This window comes from Lemur catta, chromosome 18, assembly GCF_020740605.2.
Source record: "Lemur catta isolate mLemCat1 chromosome 18, mLemCat1.pri, whole genome shotgun sequence".
NCBI lineage: Eukaryota > Metazoa > Chordata > Mammalia > Primates > Lemuridae > Lemur > Lemur catta.
Genome location: NC_059145.1, coordinates 38158148 through 38178177, shown reverse-complemented (window position 1 = coordinate 38178177; position 20030 = coordinate 38158148). Strand labels below are relative to the sequence as shown.

At 53.7% G+C, this 20030-nt stretch overlaps 1 protein-coding gene across 5 annotated transcripts in view; it reads left to right on the top strand.

Moving 5' to 3' along the window:
• The first annotated feature begins 1899 nt into the window (after positions 1 to 1899).
• Positions 1900 to 20030, top strand: part of MAPKAPK3 (MAPK activated protein kinase 3) — a 29225-nt gene continuing 11094 nt past the window's right edge. For 2 of the 5 annotated variants that reach the window (XM_045530117.1, XM_045530116.1), the window contains exons 1-2: positions 1900 to 2077; positions 2315 to 2591. In XM_045530117.1, the coding sequence (XP_045386073.1) occupies positions 2367 to 2591 (225 nt within the window). In that variant the 5' untranslated portion in view covers positions 1900 to 2077; positions 2315 to 2366. The remainder of the gene's footprint in view (positions 2078 to 2314; positions 2592 to 20030) is intronic. The other 3 variants (XM_045530115.1, XM_045530113.1, XM_045530114.1) reach the window with 3 other exon arrangements.

The window sequence follows — 20030 nt, the reverse complement described above, 5'->3', positions numbered from 1 at the left end:
CACCCCTCTCCAAATAAATAGCTCTTATTAACATGTATCAGCCAGACCCCCATGGAAAGGTAAAAGGCCTCAGGCATCTACAAAGACTGTCCCCACAAATCATTCATAAGGAAATTCCTTGCTGTCCTCCCATAAACAAGGACATGCAAACTGTAACTTTGGGTCTGCAGGCTAAGTCTAGCTCCTAAAACTAGTCTGTGCAATTCCACACTAATAGTGTTGATTACAAGTTTATCTTCCCAGGTGCAGAACAGAGACAGGACAAGAGCAAACATTCTTCCACCTACTCAGGGACATCTACATAATTGATGCTTCCTTCACTCCCTTTGTCTTTTCTAATTCACCTTATCTTATATAAAATACAGATTTCCTGGGCCTCACAAGAATGTAACCATTTATCTCCTGCCCGTCCTCCTCTTTCCCTCCTTTATTCCCCTGTGTGTTCTATCCCCTTAAAAAACTGAGTTCCCAAATTTTGCTTTGGAAAACCAGTCCCAGATTTGTCTGTGGTTTGTGTTTTTCCCGGGGGTGTCGTCAACTTTGGTTTAATAAACCTCCACTGATTGAGATCTTTGCATCAGCACTTATTTTGGGTTGTCAGGGCAGAGCTCCAAACCCCCGTCCTCACTGAACATCTGCACATAGGGTGTACCCACCAATAATAGTTGTAGCACCCCTTCACTCGCTCAGTTACTCATTCACTCACAGAACGGTCATCAGGTAAGGGGTGGGTGGTGGAGAGCCAGGTGCACTGAGAGGAGGGCACAAGTTCCCGCTCTCTGAGAGCTATAGCTCTGACCATCTTGGACCTTCAGTGCAAGCGTCTGTGAGAGGAGAGAGAGAGAAAGACAGACAGACAGGGAGAGGGAAAAGGAGTAGAGGGAGAGGGAGAGAGAGAGAGGGAGGGAGGGAGAGAGAGAGAGAATGTGTATGTGTATGTGTTGGGGGGGGCAGGGGGTTGGGGGAAAGGCGCTCATGGGGCCTCAATTTGGAAGCCAAGAGTAGGACAGCTCGAAACGCCTTTGGGTGGGACCGAAGTCACGGAACCTGCATTCCTGAAGATGGCCTGTAGATGGCAGAAGAGGCACACGCAGATACCCTGCCCCAAGCCGCACCTTCCCAGCCGAAGCCACCTCGCTTGGGTTCCTGTTTCCTGGTAGGAGGGAGGGGTGATGCGCGGGAGTAGTGTAGATTTGTCCCCGGAGACAGCCACAGCCAGGCTCTCTGTGGCTCTAGACAAGCTGTTTTCTCTCCAGGGCCTCATTTTCCTCATCTGTGAAATGAGAGTTAACAGCCTGGGGAAACGGGCTCAAAATATGTAAGATGGGCTCAGGATGAAGTAGAGACCTACATGTGGACAGGAAAACTACAAAGCTAATAGAGAGTATCTGTCACTGGGGTAGGAGGCAGAGATTATTAAACATGACACAAAAAGCCCAAAATAAAGGTGAAAAGTTGGTGGATCTGGCTAAATGGAAACGGAATTTCTGGCCCAAGGGCCCTGTATAACAAGCGGGGAAATGAGCCAAGGATATGAGCGTGAGAGGCGCATGAGGGGAAGAGTAGCCAGTGCCAGTGAGACGCCCGGAGGCACCAGGGCCTAGGGAGTCGCGAATCAAACAACGGGATGCTACTTCCTTTAGCATGGTGGCAAGAATTGAGAAGTTGGGTACGCTGGCGGTTGGTCACTACTAGGGAGGGCGGAAGCCTAGCAAGCCATGCCGCAGCGCCGCCTGGCAGCGTGTGGAGAAAACACCGACTCAGGAAGCCACGCCTCCTACTTTGTCCCGGCTCGGGGGCGGCGCCCACTAGGGGCTCCCGCTCCGCCCAGCTGGGGCCCGCCTGGCCCTTTAAGGCTGACCTAGCGGGGCCCCAAGTTGGGATGACGCGCGGGGCGGGGTGGCGTGGGGGTCACGTGGGCGCCGACTGCACGGCTGGCGGCCCAGGGCGCTCCGCGGCCTCCAGCTCCCGGGACCGCCGCCCCTGCCCCTCGCCAGCGCCTCTGCCAGGTGCGCTGCCGCCAGGTACGCCCCAGCCAGATACGCCTTCCTTGAGCCCCCTCTGCGGCCTGCTCCAGGTACGTCGCCGCCACTAGGCGCCTGGCCACTTCCCTTCTCGACACGTGCCCGGGTAGGACTTGGTTACGCTCGGCTGCGCGACTACCAACCCGTGCTGCACGTCTGTACCCTGGCCATTCGCCCCACATTCCCGACTTGTCCCGGGCCAGGCCCACAGCCCAGCCCGGCTTAGGGGCTCCAAGGCCAGGGTGTGTTGGAAAAGTCTGGGCAGGACTCACTTTTCCCCTTTCCCCCAGGTGCCCCTGGACGCGCCAGGCTGGGGCCGCCTCTAAGTGCCCCGCGGGGGCCATGGACGGCGAAACAGCAGAGGAGCAGGGGAGTCCTGCGCTCCCTCCAGTTGCACACGGCGGACCCAGCTTGAGCGGTGCTCTGGCTTGCGGGGGGCGGCGGGAGCCCAAGAAGTACGCGGTGACCGATGACTACCAGTTGTCCAAGCAGGTGCTGGGCCTGGGTGTGAACGGCAAGGTGCTGGAGTGCTTCCAACGGCGCACCGGGCAGAAGTGTGCCCTGAAGGTCTGTGACCCCCCTCAGTGAAGCCTGGAGTGACCTAGAGGGTCCAAAAGCAGAAGCCTGTGGGTGCAGCCTGCTGCCTCTCGGGCCCTTCTAAGCTTCCTATGTGTGGCGTCATGTTTAGTCCTCATATTCTCTTCTAAGGTCAGGCTTGTGGTCCTCCCTGTTTTAAAGATGGGGAAACTGAGGCTTAGCCTAGCTAAGCTCAGGGTGTCCCAGTGAGCAACGGGTGGAGTCAGTATGGGTAGGGCTGTTGTACCCGGAAGCAGGGAAGGAGTGGCTCCTGACTCTTAGAGTTCAGGCCGCACCTATGTGTTCAGGCCCAAGGGGGGCTCTTGCTCAGCTTGGCTGCCCCTTCCGTCAGAAGCTCCTCTGAGTTTCCCTCTGCCTGAAGGTCAGCCCCCACCAAGGCTTAGGGTGTGCCTACTTCCTCCCTATGGCCCCTGCTTGCCTGGGTTGGAATGGTGTGAGCCTCCCAGGACTGGCTGGTGGGTAAGGCTGATGCCCATTGCACCTGTGGGTAGGAGGCTGCTGATGGGCTCTTGATGAATCACTGTTGAAAGGGACAGGCCCTGCTCCAAGCCTGACCCACCATAGTTCCTGGGCAGAGGGTGGGCCAGCCATCTAGACACATCACGCTATAGGATCCCTGGAGGCCTGGCCTGCTGATACAGGTGGAATGGGGTGGGTGGGTAGGAGTTCTGAGCTGGCTGATCTAGCCACCTAGTTCTTGCTTAAGGCACACAGTTCTGGGCCCAGGGCCTCACCCCATACCCAGAATCCCTTGAATCTGTCATCACTAGGAACCATAATCATCTGTAGCTTGTGCCAGTGGCCACCTGAATGGGTAGAGCATGGCAGAGAGACTGGCTCCTGGAGGTTAGAAGTATAGCAAAGGATCTTCCCATTTTACAGAAGTCGTGATTATGAGTCTGAGTGTAGAGTCCTACAGATATGGCTCCAGGGACTTCTGTGTGTGTTTGCGAGCTCTGTGACCTTGGACAGTATCCTAGACTCTTGAAGCCAGGTTTCTGTCTCTGTTCATGGGGAAAGATAAGGGGTTGTTGTGAGCTTGAAACAAGATTATGCATGTAGAGTGCTTGACACAGGACCTGGTACAGGCTTGAAAAGGCTATAGGACTAATTTAGGGTACAGGATCTTCAAGCACTGAGCGCGGACGTGGGCCTAGCTCTCTGTGTCTTTCCCAGAAGCACTAGAACCAATGGAGGAGGTTGTCTCCCCAGGGTGGCCTTAGAGGAGATCGTGAGGTTGGGTCTCAGGGAGAATCAAGGCTGGGCTGTTAGGGCTGGACCCTTTAACCCAGCAGTGGAATGGGGTGGGGAGAGCTTTTTGGAATCCTAGGCATGGAATTCTCTGAATCCTTCAGGGAAAAGGTAGCTGTTCTGAGGGCAGATGGGGGTGAGGGGATTAGGAATGAGAGTCTTTACGCTCTCCCTCAGCACCAATTAGCCCTTCTACCTGCGCTAGGGTTAAGGACAGCCTGGGCAGGTGAGGGGCTGATTGAGGCCAGAAAACCACTTCTCAATACCAAGGCTTTGGCCCTGTGAGCCAGGACTGAGTTCTGGCCAGCCCCTGTGGTGTCTAAACACTGGGATGGGTAGGAGACCAGAGTTTGTGGGCCCAGACAATGCCAGCTTTAAACAGGGCTGGGCCTAGACCCTCTCCCCATAGGTTCTGTGTCTGATAAATAACTTGGGGGAACTTCTGACTGCAAGAACTTCCACAGCACCTCCATTTGAAGCTGGGGCCTCAGTGTTCTCCCTGTTCTGGACTGGGAACTGGGGCAGGCCTGGAATGGGTTCCCCTCTGTACTCCTTTAGACTTTATGGGTGAGCATGGCTGGAGCTACTGGCTTGGGACCTTGAAGACTGGCCCTAAATTGGCCTTCAAGGGGGACATAGATTAGATGTGCCCCCCCCAAACACCTTCCTGTTCTTGGTCTCCCCAGGGACCAAGCCTAGAGTCCATACCCAGCTAGACAGGCTCTCACTATCTCCCAAGATTGGGCTAGCATAACTCTGGCACAGTCATTGTACCTGTACTGTGAGTGGTAGCTGTGACCATGAGGAGGGAGGTAGCATCTCCCCACTTACAGCTTCTTCCCTCTGCCCAGGAGGGCCAGGACTTAGAGACCTCAGCACATGAGCAGGCCTGGACCCAGGGAGCTTAGCTGCTCATCAATGGGTCCCAGCCCTCTTCCCAGCTGCCTTAGCTCAGCCTTGGTAAAGGTCATGGGCTCTGAGTCTTTCTGCATCCCCAGGGCTATACCCCAGGTCTTGCCAGTGTCTTGTAGTCTGAACTTGTTCAAGCCATCTCTGCCCATCTCTTTTCATGCCTGTCCTCTTGGCTGTTATGCCTGAGATGGCAGATAGTGCTTAGCAGGAAGCCTGGGCCAAAGCAGCCTCATCAAACAGGAAGAGCTGTGGTCACTGTCCCTGTAACTGTTGCTACTCCGTGGAGGCCCTATGAGGAGCAGGCCTCTCCCGCCTGGGGAGCTGGGCCTCTTCCCCTTTCCCTCAGCCCCTGGCCACAGGCTCGCTCCATCTTGGCCTTGCCCACGCTCAGTGGCTCCCTTCCAAGGTCAATTTCTGCTGCTGCTCTAGCCATTCTACTCTCCACCCCACCCCAAGCACTCGTCTGCCCCATGGCAGGGACTGGAGGGTTGCCTTTCTCAGAGAGGGTCCAGTTCTGCTGCTCCTGCTGACCTCTTGCTTGTGCCCCTCTCAGGCCTGTTTAGTTTGTTGGTACTCCTCAGCTTTACCTCTAACTAGGCATGGCCCGCAGATTTGTCACCTGTCAGTCATCCCACCAGATCCAAGACACAGCCCCTCAAACTTTGTCACCTATGTGAAAATTGGGAACCAGAAGTTGGTCAGAAGTCACATGGCTTAATGGGGGTGTGTGGTGCAGCAGAGGCCAGGATTCCCTCCCCTGACTTCCTGCCCAGTCCACTTGTGGTTGTCGGCCTCCTGGCAGGCAGAAGTGACCATGGCACTTAGTACCTCTAAATAAAAGCAACACAACACCTTGAGGAGACGTAGGGGGTCTACACATGGGATCTTCTTTCCCGGCCCTGTACTCTGGACTGTGGGGCTGGGGGCCCTTCCCCTCTGACCACTGCAGCATGTTGGAAGCCTCTCTGAGTTCCTATTGCCCTCCTCTTCCCTTCTTTAACACCAGTGGAGTAGTGGGGGTGGGGGAATTCATATGCTCAGGAGACCCCTACAGAGTCCTCTGGGTCAAGTCTCTGCAGTGAACATCTTCCCTCTGGTCCCCAGGATCTGGGAAGGTTGCTGGGGCTGCCTTGCCCAGGACAATGCCCTTGTCCTTGGTGCCAGATGGCTGCTGTGAGCCAGGCTGCTCTGTGTGTGGGATCTCAGTGATGCTCCAAAGCACAAGAGGGCACATTTCTTCTGACAGATGGAAAACTAAGTTCTGGGGAGCAGGAAGAGATCTTGCCTGAGATGACACAGAGATTTGAGAACTTGACCATATACATTCTGAGCCTCTGAGTGTGACATTTGAGGCCTCTGCAGTATAGCCCACCTGTCTTTCCTACCCTGGGTGATGTCTCCTTCTGCAGCACTGAAGAATCCCTTCCCATCTGTCATGACTCAGCCCCAATGCCACCTCTTCCAAGAAGCTGTCCACAGTCCCTGGCTTTGGGGAAATGGAACCTTCTTTGACCCCTAAAATCCTCTTGTACCATCTGAGCCCAGGGCCTGGCACAGGGGCTCATAAATCTTGTTAAAATAGCCATGCTCTGGCTCACTGAGCTTCGGAAGGAGCCACCGAGGGCTGATCTTTTCCTGTGTTTCCCCATGTCCACAGGAGAGGGATTCTCTGACTGCATCTCAGAGGTAAGCCACAGAGAAATACTGTTTCTTCTGTGCTAAGGTCTGGGAATTCACAAAGGAACCCCCTGCACCCAGACAGACCTCATAGGGAAGGTCTGGGGAGAAAGGAAATGCCCATCCATGAGGCCATTTCTGCCCTCTGCCTGCCATCTAGGCCACACCTCTGAGCAGTAGACAGAGGGGCTCTCTCTAACCATAATGCCAAGAGGAAGGTAGCATGTGAGTCAGATGCAGAGCTCGGGGCAGGGCGGCAGAGGACCAGGAGCCCAGTAACCTGGATGCCTCACCTTGCCTGGGGGGGATGGGGACAGTGCCCATTGGTTCATGGGCGGGGCTGGCCTGTTGGGGCTGGTGCTGCCAAGCTGGATTTGAGGCCAGGTGGAGCTGCCTGGCAGGTCAGGCCCTTTCTCATTTGGCAGCTGCCACCCCCTCACCTGCCATCTCCAGACCAGTCAGATGAGCCTCTCCAGGGCCACTTGTTAGAGTCAACAAATCAGGAGGCACATGGAGGGGCTGGCAGCCCTGGTACAACCAAGTCCCTGGAAATGGTCTCACTGTACCCAAGGTTCTCTGCAGGCTGTTCTTGGTGTTACCATGTTGTAGCCTTCCGAACTGCCAGGGGTGGGCAATTTGCTTTTTAATGAGGATCCTGGGGACGGCATCAAACCCTACAAAATGCAAATAGTGGAAAGGGTTGATTGTTTTGAGAGGCCTAGCTGGCCTTGCTCCAAGCTTTCGAAGCTGCACTCCCAGCCCACTCCCAGGATCCCCTCTAGGGGTCTAAGATCTTTTCCCACCCACCCAGGAGCTGGTGCCAGCTCTCCAGGCTTGAGATATTAGAGCTGTGGATTCTAATACTCTCATAAATAGCTAACAGTTTTCCAGAGCGTTCTGTCTGGCAGATCCCGTTCCCAGTGCAGAACACATGTTGTCTTACCTAACTCCCATCATTCCCATTATATGGATTATATGGATGAAGTTCAGAGAGATCAGTGATTTGCCCAAGGTACACAGCTGGTAGGTAGCAGGGCTGAGATACAAGCCTAGGCAGTTTGATTGCCAGAGTCTTAGCATTTAAGTCATCTCACACCTCATGCAAGTCTGTGGGGACATGAGTGGGTCTCTGAGACTTGACCCCTGGAAGGATATTGTCCTCCATGTCTCCACAGGGAGCCCTGGCAGCCCCAGCTGGGCCCAAGTGGTGCTGCCAGTGTTTGCCTACATCTGCCCAACTCTCCTCATTGTATGGAACTCTATGCCTGTGATTGGACAGGTGGTGATCCTACAAGGCCAGCACACAAAGACCATGATGGCTGTGGGGCTGCCTCAGAAGGGGAATGTGCCTTGTCCTAGGCCTTATGAGTCTCAGATAAGCTCAGCCCAGAGCAAAGCCCAAGCAAAGCCCAGAGCGCCATAGACAGACAGTCAGGCTGGTGAGTGGGCCAGAGGAAATTTTCTCTGGGCCGGGCCAGCAAAGGGAGGATTCCTGGAAGAGGTGGCCAGTTTAATCCAGACCTCTGGTCCGAGAAGGATGTGGATGACAGTGGAAGGCACAAGGGGTGGGTGTGTACGACAGCATGCTTGATTTAGACACTCAGCACCTGCTTCCCTACTCGCAGACCTGTGTCCTGGCAGGATGTGACTGATAAGCCCTGGGAAGCTAACAAGTGACTGAAGGGTTCTTTGGAGGTAGAGACACTTGTGTAGGGCTTCGCAGGGTAGAGCACCATTGCCAAGGATGCTATAGGGCTTCCAGATCACCTGGGCTGTGTTCAGGCTGTGTGGGAAGGACCTGGTCTCCATCACAACAGAGTCATTGTTATATCTCTTCTGAGCTTCACACTTGAGGGAGTGGTTTTCCTACTTATATCCCTCATCTTCCTCTCCTTGGGACATCATCATGGGAGACCCCTGGGGGGGCAGCTGTTGGAGCATCTGGTTCTGCAGGCCCCCACCCTCTGCTGGTTCCAGCCTAGTGGCTGGCTGCTGTGTATCCAAGGGTGATGGCCACCAGACAAGAGCTGAGGACAGTAGTCATCCCTAGGTAAGGGGAGTATTCCAGGCATACTTGTGTCATGGAGAGAGTGTACACCAAGCACTTGCTGGAGGACTGCCTCTGCTGCTCTCAGGGCAGTGATACCATTGGTCCTGTGAGCTCCAGTGTTTTCCCAGAAGAACATTAGTTCTGCAGCCCTTGCTCTATCTACTAGAGATCTTGTGTGGCCCCAGATGAGAGGCATTGCCTGGGGTTGAGAGAGGAGCAGGGCTCTGGGCTTCAGATCTTTTTTGTCACCTTTCCCCAAGTGACCCTGGACAAAAGGCAGTTTGGGAATCTTTTGCAAAACCATCACCTTTGTGGTACAGTTGAACCCTGGGCTTGAATGTGTGGCAGGAGGCAGGATCCAGTCTTGGCGGCTGTAACTATCCCTACTTTCACGCTGCGAGTCAGTGCAGGCCGGCAGACACTCTCAGAGGGCAGGGCTCTCTTGTGGGTGGCCTGGGTGCGTTTGTTTTTGGTATATTCGTGGCCTTTATGAGGACTCTCTTGGGTTCACCCTGTACCTGAGGAAGTCAGTCCCTTGTGGAGCAGGAAATAATGGTGTGAGGGGAGCTCTGGGCCCTGGGCTCCTCCCCGCCCTCCCTCCCTTTTGGAACTAAGTGGATTAGGCCTTGTGCAATTGTGATTAAAATCCCACTGTGTGGGAACCATGGAGGTTTTGCTTAGAGCAGGAATATGAGGCGTCTGTTTGGGGGAATAAGGAGCCTCAGGAGGCCTTTTCAGCACTGGACAGGCCAGGGACGCTGAGAATGTTGATTATGGTTTTGATGCAGGTTTGGTATTAGGGTTGCCTTTTTCTTTAGGCTAGGGATTTGTCCTCACTGCTTTCTCATGGCACTATCTGTCCTCAGCCTCCTCACCCTTTTCATTTTTCCTTTCCTGCCTGTTTCCCCTGCTGTCACTCTGTCCCTTCTTTCTTAGGCCTTGCCACTCTGCCTGTCTCATGTGTGTCAGGCCTGGCTGGCCTCTTCTCTGCACAGGCAGGCCGAGGGCAGGCAGAGGACAGCGCAGGGCCAGGTCAGGTGCTGGGGCTTCATCCTAGCCAGTCTGCAACTCCCTCCCCCTTGCCCCAGGGGAGGCTGGGGGTGGGACACGAATGAGGATTGCCTAGCTATACGCATGCCACTACAGTGTCCCCTCCTGCTGCCAGCATCACCAGGTGCCAGCAGTGTTGGCAGTGGGAACAGTGGAGTCAGGCGCTTTTGGGCAGAGCTGTAACCCAAGGCGTCTCCCCCCATGAGGTGTGGGAAGTCAGCTTCAGCTTCGGTCTCTGTTGCTGGGCCTTCTTTTATGGCCCAGTGATCTGAGACTTTTGCTTGGGACAACAGTGTGGAACCATGCACATTATGGCCCCCGAGGCTTCCCTGGCTGCAGTTGGGGAGGGAGGGGGCTGGGGTCTGACCTGAGTCAGAGTCTCAGAGCCAGCAGGAGGAGCCAGTGGGGGCTCTGGAAATGTTCAAGATGGGAGGTGCAACCTGCTTCCATTTCACAGAGGGGGAAATGAGTGTGAGCTGCCGCTGTGCTAGCTGAGACGAGCACCTGAGACTCTAGCCCGCACCTTGCACCTGGCTGCCCTCACCTTGGTAAAGCTCAGAGGCTATTTCCAGCGGCATGAGAGGCCAGGGCCTTGACCTGCCACACTCATTGTCCCACTCCTAAGGCTTCAGCCTCCATGAGAGACCCATAGCTTGCTCATAGATGCTCCCCCAAAATAAACAGCCCCCTCGCAGGATGTGGCAGTGGGGCTGGCAGGTGCTCTCTGGCAGACAGTGGCAGGGCCAGGGGATAGGGATTAAGGCACCCACTTTGCTGAGTGCTTCCTACACACCAAACACAAACAGCAGAATCAGAGCAGGTGACCACCCCCATGTCGTGGATGCAGAGACTGAGGTTCAGAAAGGCAGAGTAGTTCACCTAGGGCCTCATCATGGGGACATGCCCAGGCTGGGCTGGAACCCAGGGCCGGTTGGCAGCCATCCCTCCCTATATCCTGGCTCAGCTGGGGATCCGGAGCCGCAGTCTGCCCATCCCGTAAAATGAGGGGCTGGGTGCTCTGCTTAGCAGGGGCTTTCATTCTGGCTGTGAAGACACTTTTGGTGGGCAGTGACCATGGGCAGTGCCAGGGAAGCTGGCAGGTGTGGGGGCCCACCTTGCCTACCTCTGGGGCTGCTCTTCCAAGTAGACAGGCCATCAAATGGAGACTGGCCATCCAAGATGCCTTTTCCAAGCCAATCAGTGACTGTGTTGCCAGGAAAACAGTCGGCTGTGGTGACACTACTAGCGGTGTCTGTGTTCTGCTAGAGACAGGAGCTCTGGGGTTATGATTCAGGTTTGAGGACCCTTCTCCACTATACTCCATGGCCAGGTAAATGTTTGAGTTAGGCTGAGCCAGTACTGGGGTGCATCCTTACCCTAGGAAGGCCTTAGAGAGTGAGGATGAGTCACTGCAGCCCATTCCCAAGGCAGAGGTGTCCCTCGGTGCTGCCAGGCCATCACCCTGGTCCCTTAGAGGGCAGGGCCTTTTCCCCTCCCTTTCTCATCGCCATGGCTCCATAGCGTGATTGGAGACTAGGAAAGTCTTCCATGAGCCAGCTAGGTGTTGGGATCTTGGGAGCCCTCTGGCTGAACAGGGGCAGGAGGGAGAGAGGGGCCAGGCAGGGGCCAGGGGAAGCTGGAAGCCTGGACAGCCAATGTCCCTGCTGCCCCTGGGAGGAGCCTGAGTAGGGCGATGACTGCCTGTGCTCACCTAGGCCTGTGTGGGGAGCTACAGGACATGGGTGAAGCCAAGAGACATGGGAGAGATGCCGAGCTGATGTGATGTAGGCTTCAGGAAGGCCAGTGTGGAGGGCAGGAGCGGAAGGTTCCCTAGGGCTCTGTGCCATGCCTCTGGAGTTGATCCAGTGCACCCCTCACCCACACTTCTTATTCCATTGTCATCTCTGTTATGTCTCCTCCGGAAGAGAGAGACCAGCTGTCATTCTTCTGAGAGCTAAAAGGTGTTGGGTTCCCTATCTCCAGGGTTGGCCGGAGGCATGGCCTGCTGGGTGCCTCAGAAGGGGTCACCTGGGTGTGACCTCGTTTACCCTGGTCACTCCTGCTTAGGAAGGGTGGCACTGCCCTCTGTAACTCTGTGCTAGCTATGTGGGCATCACTGCAGCATAGTGGGCTAGTTGGGGACACATATTCCATGGCCAAGGTGGGGTCTCTTCATGAAGAGTGACCACTGAAGAGCCATTATTTCTGAGATTAGAACAAAACACTTGTTTGCTAAAATTTTCCAATCTTATGATGAAAATGTCCTATTTTTATACTGTCATAGAAGAAATAGAACCAGGGTAATGTTTCATAAATTATGTAGCTGATTTTGACAGAAAAATCCCTTTTTCCTCTGAGAAGTTAAAGGAGGATAATAGAAGCTGGATCCTCTGAGTATATACTCAGGGGCCTCCCAAGAGGTCTCTGTGGCCCTCCCAGCCTCCTGCAGGAGGGCCATGGGCAGAATGTTGCAATCCCACACCTGTCAGGGGCAGAGGGCGTTCTGATCCTGCCACTTACTTGCTGTGTAACCTCTGGGAGAGGGGAGGAGGCCATAGCTCTCTCTGAGCCTTCTTTCCCCACCTATAACCAGGGCCCATGTGTGAGGAGAGTGCAAGTCCAGTTCACAGATGGGGAGCTGGTGCTCAGGGAGCTTAAGGGATTGGCCCATAGTCACATACTTTGCAGAAGGGGACATTGTTCCAAAGGATACATGGAGGAGTCGAGGGGTATACCACCTGGGAGAGTAGGGGGCTGCCACAGGGGAGTGGGAATATGCCCCCTCCTGCAGTTGACCAAAGCCAAGAACCTGGTTAGTTCTCTGGCTTGGGTCCCCAACTCTCAGCCTTGCTTGCCACTCTCCAGGGTACTCCCCTAAGATCAGCCACCCTCTCCCTACCCTGGAGGGTCTGCCCCTTACTTACTGAGCCTTTCACAGAAAAACAGGATTCATAGACTAGTAATCCTTGGTCCACCTTTGAAATGCCCAGTATGGCCCTGCCCCTCTGAGGATCCGAGACCATTTCCTGTGACCTGCTGGATGGGAAGGGGTCTGCCTCCCCTAGGTCCCAGAGGCTGCACCTAGATTTTCCTGAGTTCTGAAAAACAAGGAGGGAAGAGTATAAGGCCATTTCAGGAAGACCCAAGAGAATCCAGAAGCCAGTAGTCCTCAAGCAAACCTTGAAACCCATTTCCACCCATGACATTGTAGCCCCTCAACATACTCAATATGCCCTTGTCAGTGTGTTAATCTGAGCTCTATATGTGTGTTCTCATTCCATCCTCATGGCCACCTGGGAACATGAGTACTGTAACTGTCCCCACTTTCCAGATTGCCCAGTGAGGCTCAGAGAAGGTAAATGGCCTGCCCAGGGTGAGTGGGGGATGGAACTGTCCTCTGTGTACAGATCTGTCTGACCTGAACCCCTGTGGCTATAGCTGGTCCGGCAGTGCATGGTCCCTGGCCGGGGGTGCTGGGACCCACTGGCCTGCTGAAACTAGCACTCATGTTCCCACTGTCCTTCCCCCTCCCTTGCTGGGAGCCTAGCTCAGCTCCCTCTTTCTAGAAGCACTACTCCCCTGCCCCCCTGCCAGACCTGGCATTTCTGCCTTCATTTCCAGGTTGTCTGGGGCTGGCAGGCAGCAGACAAACTGAGTCCATCAAAATTTAGCAGATTGGACTAGTCTTATGTTCCTGAGACTTAATTTCAAAACTTGTGTTGGCTCTCCTGTCAGCAGCTGCTCCGTGTTCTCCCAGCAGGAAGTGGCCAGGGAGGTTTCAGCCTGTCAGCTGCCACCCACTTTCCCATCAGGTGTCCTGGCCTTGGCCTAGAAGCAGAGTGGTTATTTAGGGGTCTTCCTTGCTCTGTAGTTACCTCAGGAGGGCTGGCCTTCCCTATCTTGCCCGCTCTGCCAGGTTCTGGCTCTGGAAAGAAAGGAGAAGGGAAGAGGAGCCAGAGCAAGTTTTCCCAGGCCTATGTATCCTCATTGAGCATCCCAGTGGGCAATGACTCATTCGTAGACCCCCAAATCTGCCTGTGGCAGCATATCCAGCCCCAGCTCTAGGCCTGGCCCTAGGCAGGGCCAGTCCATGTTTGCAGGAGTGGGAAGGGATCCCTTCCCTGGGGATGAGAGTTGAATCCTGGTTCCCAAAGAACTCTCAGACTTGGAGGTGACCATGTGAGAACCATGGGACCCAGAGAAGTCATAAAACCTCCCTAAGCCTCAGTCTCCTCAGCTGAAAATGGTGGATAAAGATGCAGTTGTTGAAGAGCAAGAGCTAATGGGTGTAACATGCCTGGTACAGGACGGAGGGTCCTTGAACATCTGCCATTGTCGTAACAGACACTGAGTAGCAGAGCCTGGTCTAGACCCAGGAATGTGGGGCCAAGCTCTGGGAAGAAGCATCTGGGCCTTCTTGTTTTGTTTTCCCTCAGCTGGCTTTGTGGGGACAAGTGCGTACTCCAAGCCCCAGAGCTGCATGGGAAAGGGATGAAGCAGCTGTCTGCTTGGTCCCCACTGCCTAGAAGCCGACAGGTCTGGGTTCAAGTCTTGACTCTCACTACCTAGCTGTGGGACTTTGGGCAAGTCACTTAATCTCTCAGAGTGACATTTCTTCACAAGTAAAAGGACGCTGCTGGTTTTTCTTGGGATGTGGTAAGCACTGTATGAGATGGTGTCAGCACAAGTACTGGCTGAGCACCAGGCAGAGACTGTTGTTATGAAGGGGGCACTAATCCTACCTGGCTCCATCATTCTCTGAGCATCTATCTGGGACCTGGGCATTTGGGGTCAATGGTATCATGTGAGCTGATCTCCCTGGAACTGAGCCTCTGAGGATAAGAGGTAAATGCACAGGGTGAGACAGAGGACAGGATGTGGTCAGAACTTAATGAAGCAAGGTCTGGTCTGGCGTGAGGCCAGCTAATCCATAGCTGCAAAATTGGATCCATTAGCTCCCTTAATGAGCTACGAAAGCTGGGAAAATGAGTGTATGAGAGAATAATGGTACATGTCTGTGGCTTTAATTTGAAACTGTGGCTAAAAAGTTAGATTTGACACTACTACCAGCTCTCCAAATAGCACTGGTGCCCTTGGAGAAAGGGGAGGGTGTGGAGGGAAGGAGCAGGGCTCCAGCTTTATAGGGAACATGCTGAGGCCTTAAGAAGTAAATACCTGCTTCTGAACTCTGACTTCAAGGTCAGTCCCTTCCTGATGTCTGCCCCTAGAGCAGAGGCTGAGGCTGTGGCCCATGCTCTCAGTGGTCACAGCAGCCTGCAGTGGTCACAAGTGCTGGCCAGGGCCAAGTGTGTTAACCCTCACAGGTGCTAGTAACACAAGGCAGTAACACAAACCAGTTGTTGGTTTCAACAACTGGCTCTAGAATAAATCCTGCTATTGCATTGGTACCTGTTATAAAATTGGAGATGTGTCCCCATGGGAAAACAATCCCAAATAATCATACAATTGGGAGCAGGAAGGGATCAATCCCAGAGATGGCTGAGTTTAAAACTCTTGTCAAGGAGGGAGTATGGTAGGTTCAAAGTGTTCTTCTTATTCATGGCTTCCCTCTATAGAGAATAAGGGTTCCCTACAATGAAAAGAATGTGAGTTGAAACTGAATTTTTTCTATAACATTCTGTTCCGTTCTGCTGCTTGAGTGTCTGGTGTTGAGCGTATTCACTGTGGCTTAGTCTTCAGCGTTCCAGCCTGCCCTTGCCTGAGGCTGGGATGAGACCCCTGAGGTGGGAGAGACAGTGTTGGGGGACATACCAGTCCTTGCCACTTCTCTCTGTCCTCTGGCACAGAACAAAGGAGAAATCCCAAGAAAGTAAAGGGCTTGGCAATGTCACCTCAGCACTCCTGGCAGGTGTGCCAGGCTACAGTGCCATATGCTGGCCCCAGTTTTTATGGGGGAATCCATATTAGATATGTTCATTTGGGTCTATATCTTTTGAAAAATTGCTGTTGAAGGTGTTGCCAGGTTTTCCGTTATATCAGGTTTAATGCTAAATCCCTTTCAGAATTTAGTCTTGGAAAAAGTTCGATGAATGTGCTTCTCTTCATGGGATAATAAAAGTAACAAAGCCTACTTGATTTCCTTCTTTGCCAAGACTTCCAGGAAGCTCAGGATTAAAATTTGTCCTTGTTTATAGTTATGAACTTAAATGGGTTTCTGATGCATTTTATCTTTCTCTTTATTCCAAAAAGAATCTGCTGTTTTTATATTATTTGGCATCTGTCATGTGTTAGCATCATAAAATGCCTGAAATCCTGTTGTCAATAAGCAGGGCATGTGGCAATAATGGGACTTGGAGTGCTTCGTGGGGCAGTGAGAGGAACTAGATCCCTGGCCTCCAGGAGGCTGTTCCCTTCATCAGCTGTAGGGCCGAGGTCTCTCAGGTTGTGAGTTGTCATGAAATCCAGAGTTTCAGCTTCTTCATTTGTTACTGCCTCATTGATGGGAGAGATTACAAGTCAGTTCTCTTCCCTGGAAAGAGTGGGTGTTCCAGCAGGGGCTGCCGAGCAGTGTGGCCAGGGCTGCAGGTTAATTGGCCGGGGGTGTGAAGGTTGGGGTTTTTGTGGTGGGGGTGTTGGGAGAAGCTGCTTGTTCAGCCTGGTGGCCTCGGCGCCTCGTGTGCGTGAGAGACAGATGGAGATACTGTGAACACTTATATTTGAGAAGAGCCCAGCCCTGGGGTGAGCTGGATGGAGATACTGATATGTGGGTGGGCATGTGGGCCCGGGTAGGTGGCCCTTCCTAGACGGGAGGCAGCTAGAAAAGGGTATTGCGGGCTGGTTGTCAAGGATCACTGCAGGCATCCCAGCTCTGTTTGATGCTCTAGGAAGACAGTGCTTTTCCAGCTCCAGGCAACAGGAGGTGTTGGGCCCTGCAGTGGATATGGGGCCTCAGTGGGAGAGAAGGTCTGAATGGAGGCGTCTAGGCTTAGTCACCTTCTTGGGCAAGTCTGTCACAGACAGGTTGAGTTGTAACAGCAAGACCCCCAGTCTTTCTTGGGCATCGCTCTGTGGCCAGTTCTCTGCTAGGCATTTTGGAGAAATAGAAAATATTGGATAAATAAATGGACAGATGGATGAATCCCTCTGCCCCCATACTCTCCACACACCCATGCATGCACCCCTACACATGCATGTATGCACACACCCATGTTCCCACGTACACTCATGCTCCCACACCGCACCCCCCCCCCCATATGCACTCACCCACACACCCTTGTACATATTTATTTCAGAACAAGCTTCTCAAGTCTTGTGCAAGCTGTGGCTTTGGCCAGTGCCTCTCCAACCTGGGGCCACCCGCTCCTCTCATCTCCCTTCAGGGAGGGACTGTCTGGATGCTCTCACCAAAGTCCTGTTCTCCTCTCTATTCCAGCCTTACTGCAGCCAGGTGGCCCCAGGGCTATGACTTCATCCTCCTGAGCCTCTGTTTCCTCAATCTGTAAATTAGGGCTAATGGGCCCCACCCTGCTTGCCTCACAGGGTGGCACCAAGCATTCCCATGAGATAAGGGACAGCAGAGTGTTTTGGAAACTGCAAATTGTTTTCCAAACAGGCAAATACTGCTGTTGTTCCCTAACTAGGGAACTCAGGAATTCCTCCACCCACAAGTAAGCCCTGTCCTTGGGTGGGAAGGGACGCACCATGGAGGTGGTGAGGGGGCCTGGCCTGTTCTGAGGCCCTCATTCCACCTGGTGATGTTAGAGGAACACGAGCAAGTATCTGTGTGGAGCACGGCCCTTCTGCTCTCAACTTTTGCTGGAACTCACTAGCTGGGGAAGTCAGTAGGGGTCTCGGCCTTCTGGCTGCTGGCTCTGAGGGCAAGTGAAAAAATTTGGCAAAGGAGGGTGAAGGGAGAGGGAGAGGTAGAAACCACTACATCAGAGCCTGAGGCCAGAGCAGTGTCATTTGTTCAAGAAAATGTCATCTCAATTTGATGCTTGTTAAATTTCAGCTCTGATACAGCAGGAGTCCCCTTCTTTAGGAGAAAGCCAGGTTTCCACCTCACCCGTGTGTGTACATCTGTGTGTGTGTGTGTGTGTGTGTGTCTATCTATGTGTGCCTGTCGAGCACTAGCTGGAGCTCTGGAGCTGTCCAACTGCCATGACAGACCCTCTAGCTCTGATGGACTCCTGGGAGCTAAGGGGCCATAGGACGGGAGTGAGGCAAGGGTGGGGGTCTGTTGGGTTGTCAGAAGCCCCCTCCCATCTTCTTGTCCTCCCAGCTGTGACTGGGGACCAATACACCATTGCCTATTTCAAGTAGCCCCCAGGGGGCTCAGGTATGTGGATATGAAGTCCATGGAGACCCAGGGGCTGCTCCGTGGGGACAATGATGTGGGAGTGGGACTACGGTAGGTACTTGGCAAGGAGCCCCCGTCCAGAGGTACCCCTTGTTATCCCACCTTCTCTCCCCACCCCACATAGCCCAAGCCCTGCAGCTTAATATTGGGGAAATAGAGGCCCAGAGAGGAGAGGAGACTGGCCCGAGGTCATATGAGAATAGGGATAGATCTTATTCTCATGCCTGGAAAGATGGAGCTCTTGCTTGGGGACAACTATTATGAAGGATAGTGTGGAGTCATGTACCTGTGAGAATGAGGCCAACTTGTAGCAATGCCTCGCAGACTGGAGCAGTCACGATGGGCTCCCTGGAAGAGGAGTTAAAGTCAGGTTCACCAGAGAGGGTAGGTGAGGTACAGGCTGCCCTTGGACTGCGGGAGCAAGTTTGGCCAGGTGGTTATGTCTCCTCAATTTTATCTTGTCCTCATGATGAGTTGTGAGGGTTTCTTCCCTTAATCCCCACTTGATAGGTTTGTTCATTAAATCTGCAAATACAGATATTATCTGAGTCAGTGCTGTAGGACTGGGCCCACAGTCTGATGAGGGAGGCAGCATGGTGCCAGCCTGGCTGGGAGAACAGCCATATGATCTAGGACCAGTTACTTCCCCTCTTTGTGCCTTAATTTCTCATTTAAAAAGTGGTGATAATGAAGTCCTTTCCTCCTAATATTTATAAAGTGCTCCGAACAGAGCCAGGCACACTGACAATGCAATATCCGTGTGTGTGTTTGTTTAAAGAGTTATCAGAGGAACAAGCTAATTGCGGGTTGTGAGCAAGTGCTGCACAGGAGGTAAAAAGGGCGATGATGCGGGAGCTTTCTGGGGAGCTGGGCTGCTTTCTGTCTTGATGGGGGTGTGAGTCCCAAGGATGTGTGCAGTTGTCAAAACTCATTGAACTGCACCCTTGAGACCTGTGCATTTTACTGGGTGTCAATTATACCTCAACAAAACAAAGCATATATGGAAAGACAGAAAAGAATGTAGAGAGAATGAAGGACCCTAGGAGTCCTTTTTAGACAGGGTGGTCAGGGAAGGTTACTAAGGGGAGGTGACATTGACAGCAGTCCTGGAGGAAGAGAAGGCTCTGGCTGTGGGGAAGAAAGATGAGGAAGCTGAGACTCTGGGAGGTTGGGGCTATGTTCAGGGTCAGCTTGAGGGATCAGGAGTGACAGCCAAGGGGATTTCATGGCAGCTGGGCCTGGGTGGGCCCAGGTTCAGGGTCTGGCCCCCGTGATCTGCCCTGCAGACAGGCCGGTAGGGGCATTTACTATGTTTTCTGGGGAGGGCCCTCTCCCCGCCCCTGTGCCTATTCTCAGGCCTTTGGCACTTACAGAAGGACTATTTTAATCCGTGTGAGAAATGGGTTCCTAAATAGAGGCTGAATGGGGCAGGAAGCCTCATGAGGCTCCACCACAGGGCAGCTCCACCTGCTGTTCCACCTCAACAAAGCAGGGATACAGACCCAGGCTGTGAGGCTCTCTGGCCCTGCCTTGGCCATCCACCCCCCTCCTCCTCGCCCTCCCACACCTCCCGTGTCCCTCTGGCCCCATGTTCATCCTTCCATCCTTTGTTTGCTCAGGAGCCCAGTGTTTCCTGCTAGGCCCCAGCCAGGGACCCGACCCCCAGGTAAATCTGACCTGCCTCGGCCCTGAAGCTGCCCCCAGCCTGGTGGGAGGAACACAGGCAAAAACACTGGGAGATGTGCGGGGGGGACTTTGCAGAGGCAGAGACATCTGAATTGAGCCCAGAAGATTCCTCAAAAAGAGGGAGTTGACCCAATGGAGAGGGAGATGGGACAAGAATGCGTGTGGCAGGGACCAGCTCAGGCATAGCCGCAGAGACTTGAGGGGGTAAGGCCTGTGTGGGAGCAGCATGTGTATCATTCTGGCCAGAGCAGAAAGTGTTTTTGGGCCACAGGGAGCAGGAAATGAGGTGGGAGAGGAGGGCAAGCCCTGGATGCAGGGGAGGAGGTGGTGTTTATCTGGAGGACGTGGAGAAGCGGTCTGTGGCCACAGGTGGAGAAGAGTCAGAAGGGGAGAGGTAGGGCTGAGGACCCCTCCACCAACAGCATTCCAGCTGTGAGCTCAGAATTTGGGATGAGATGCCACA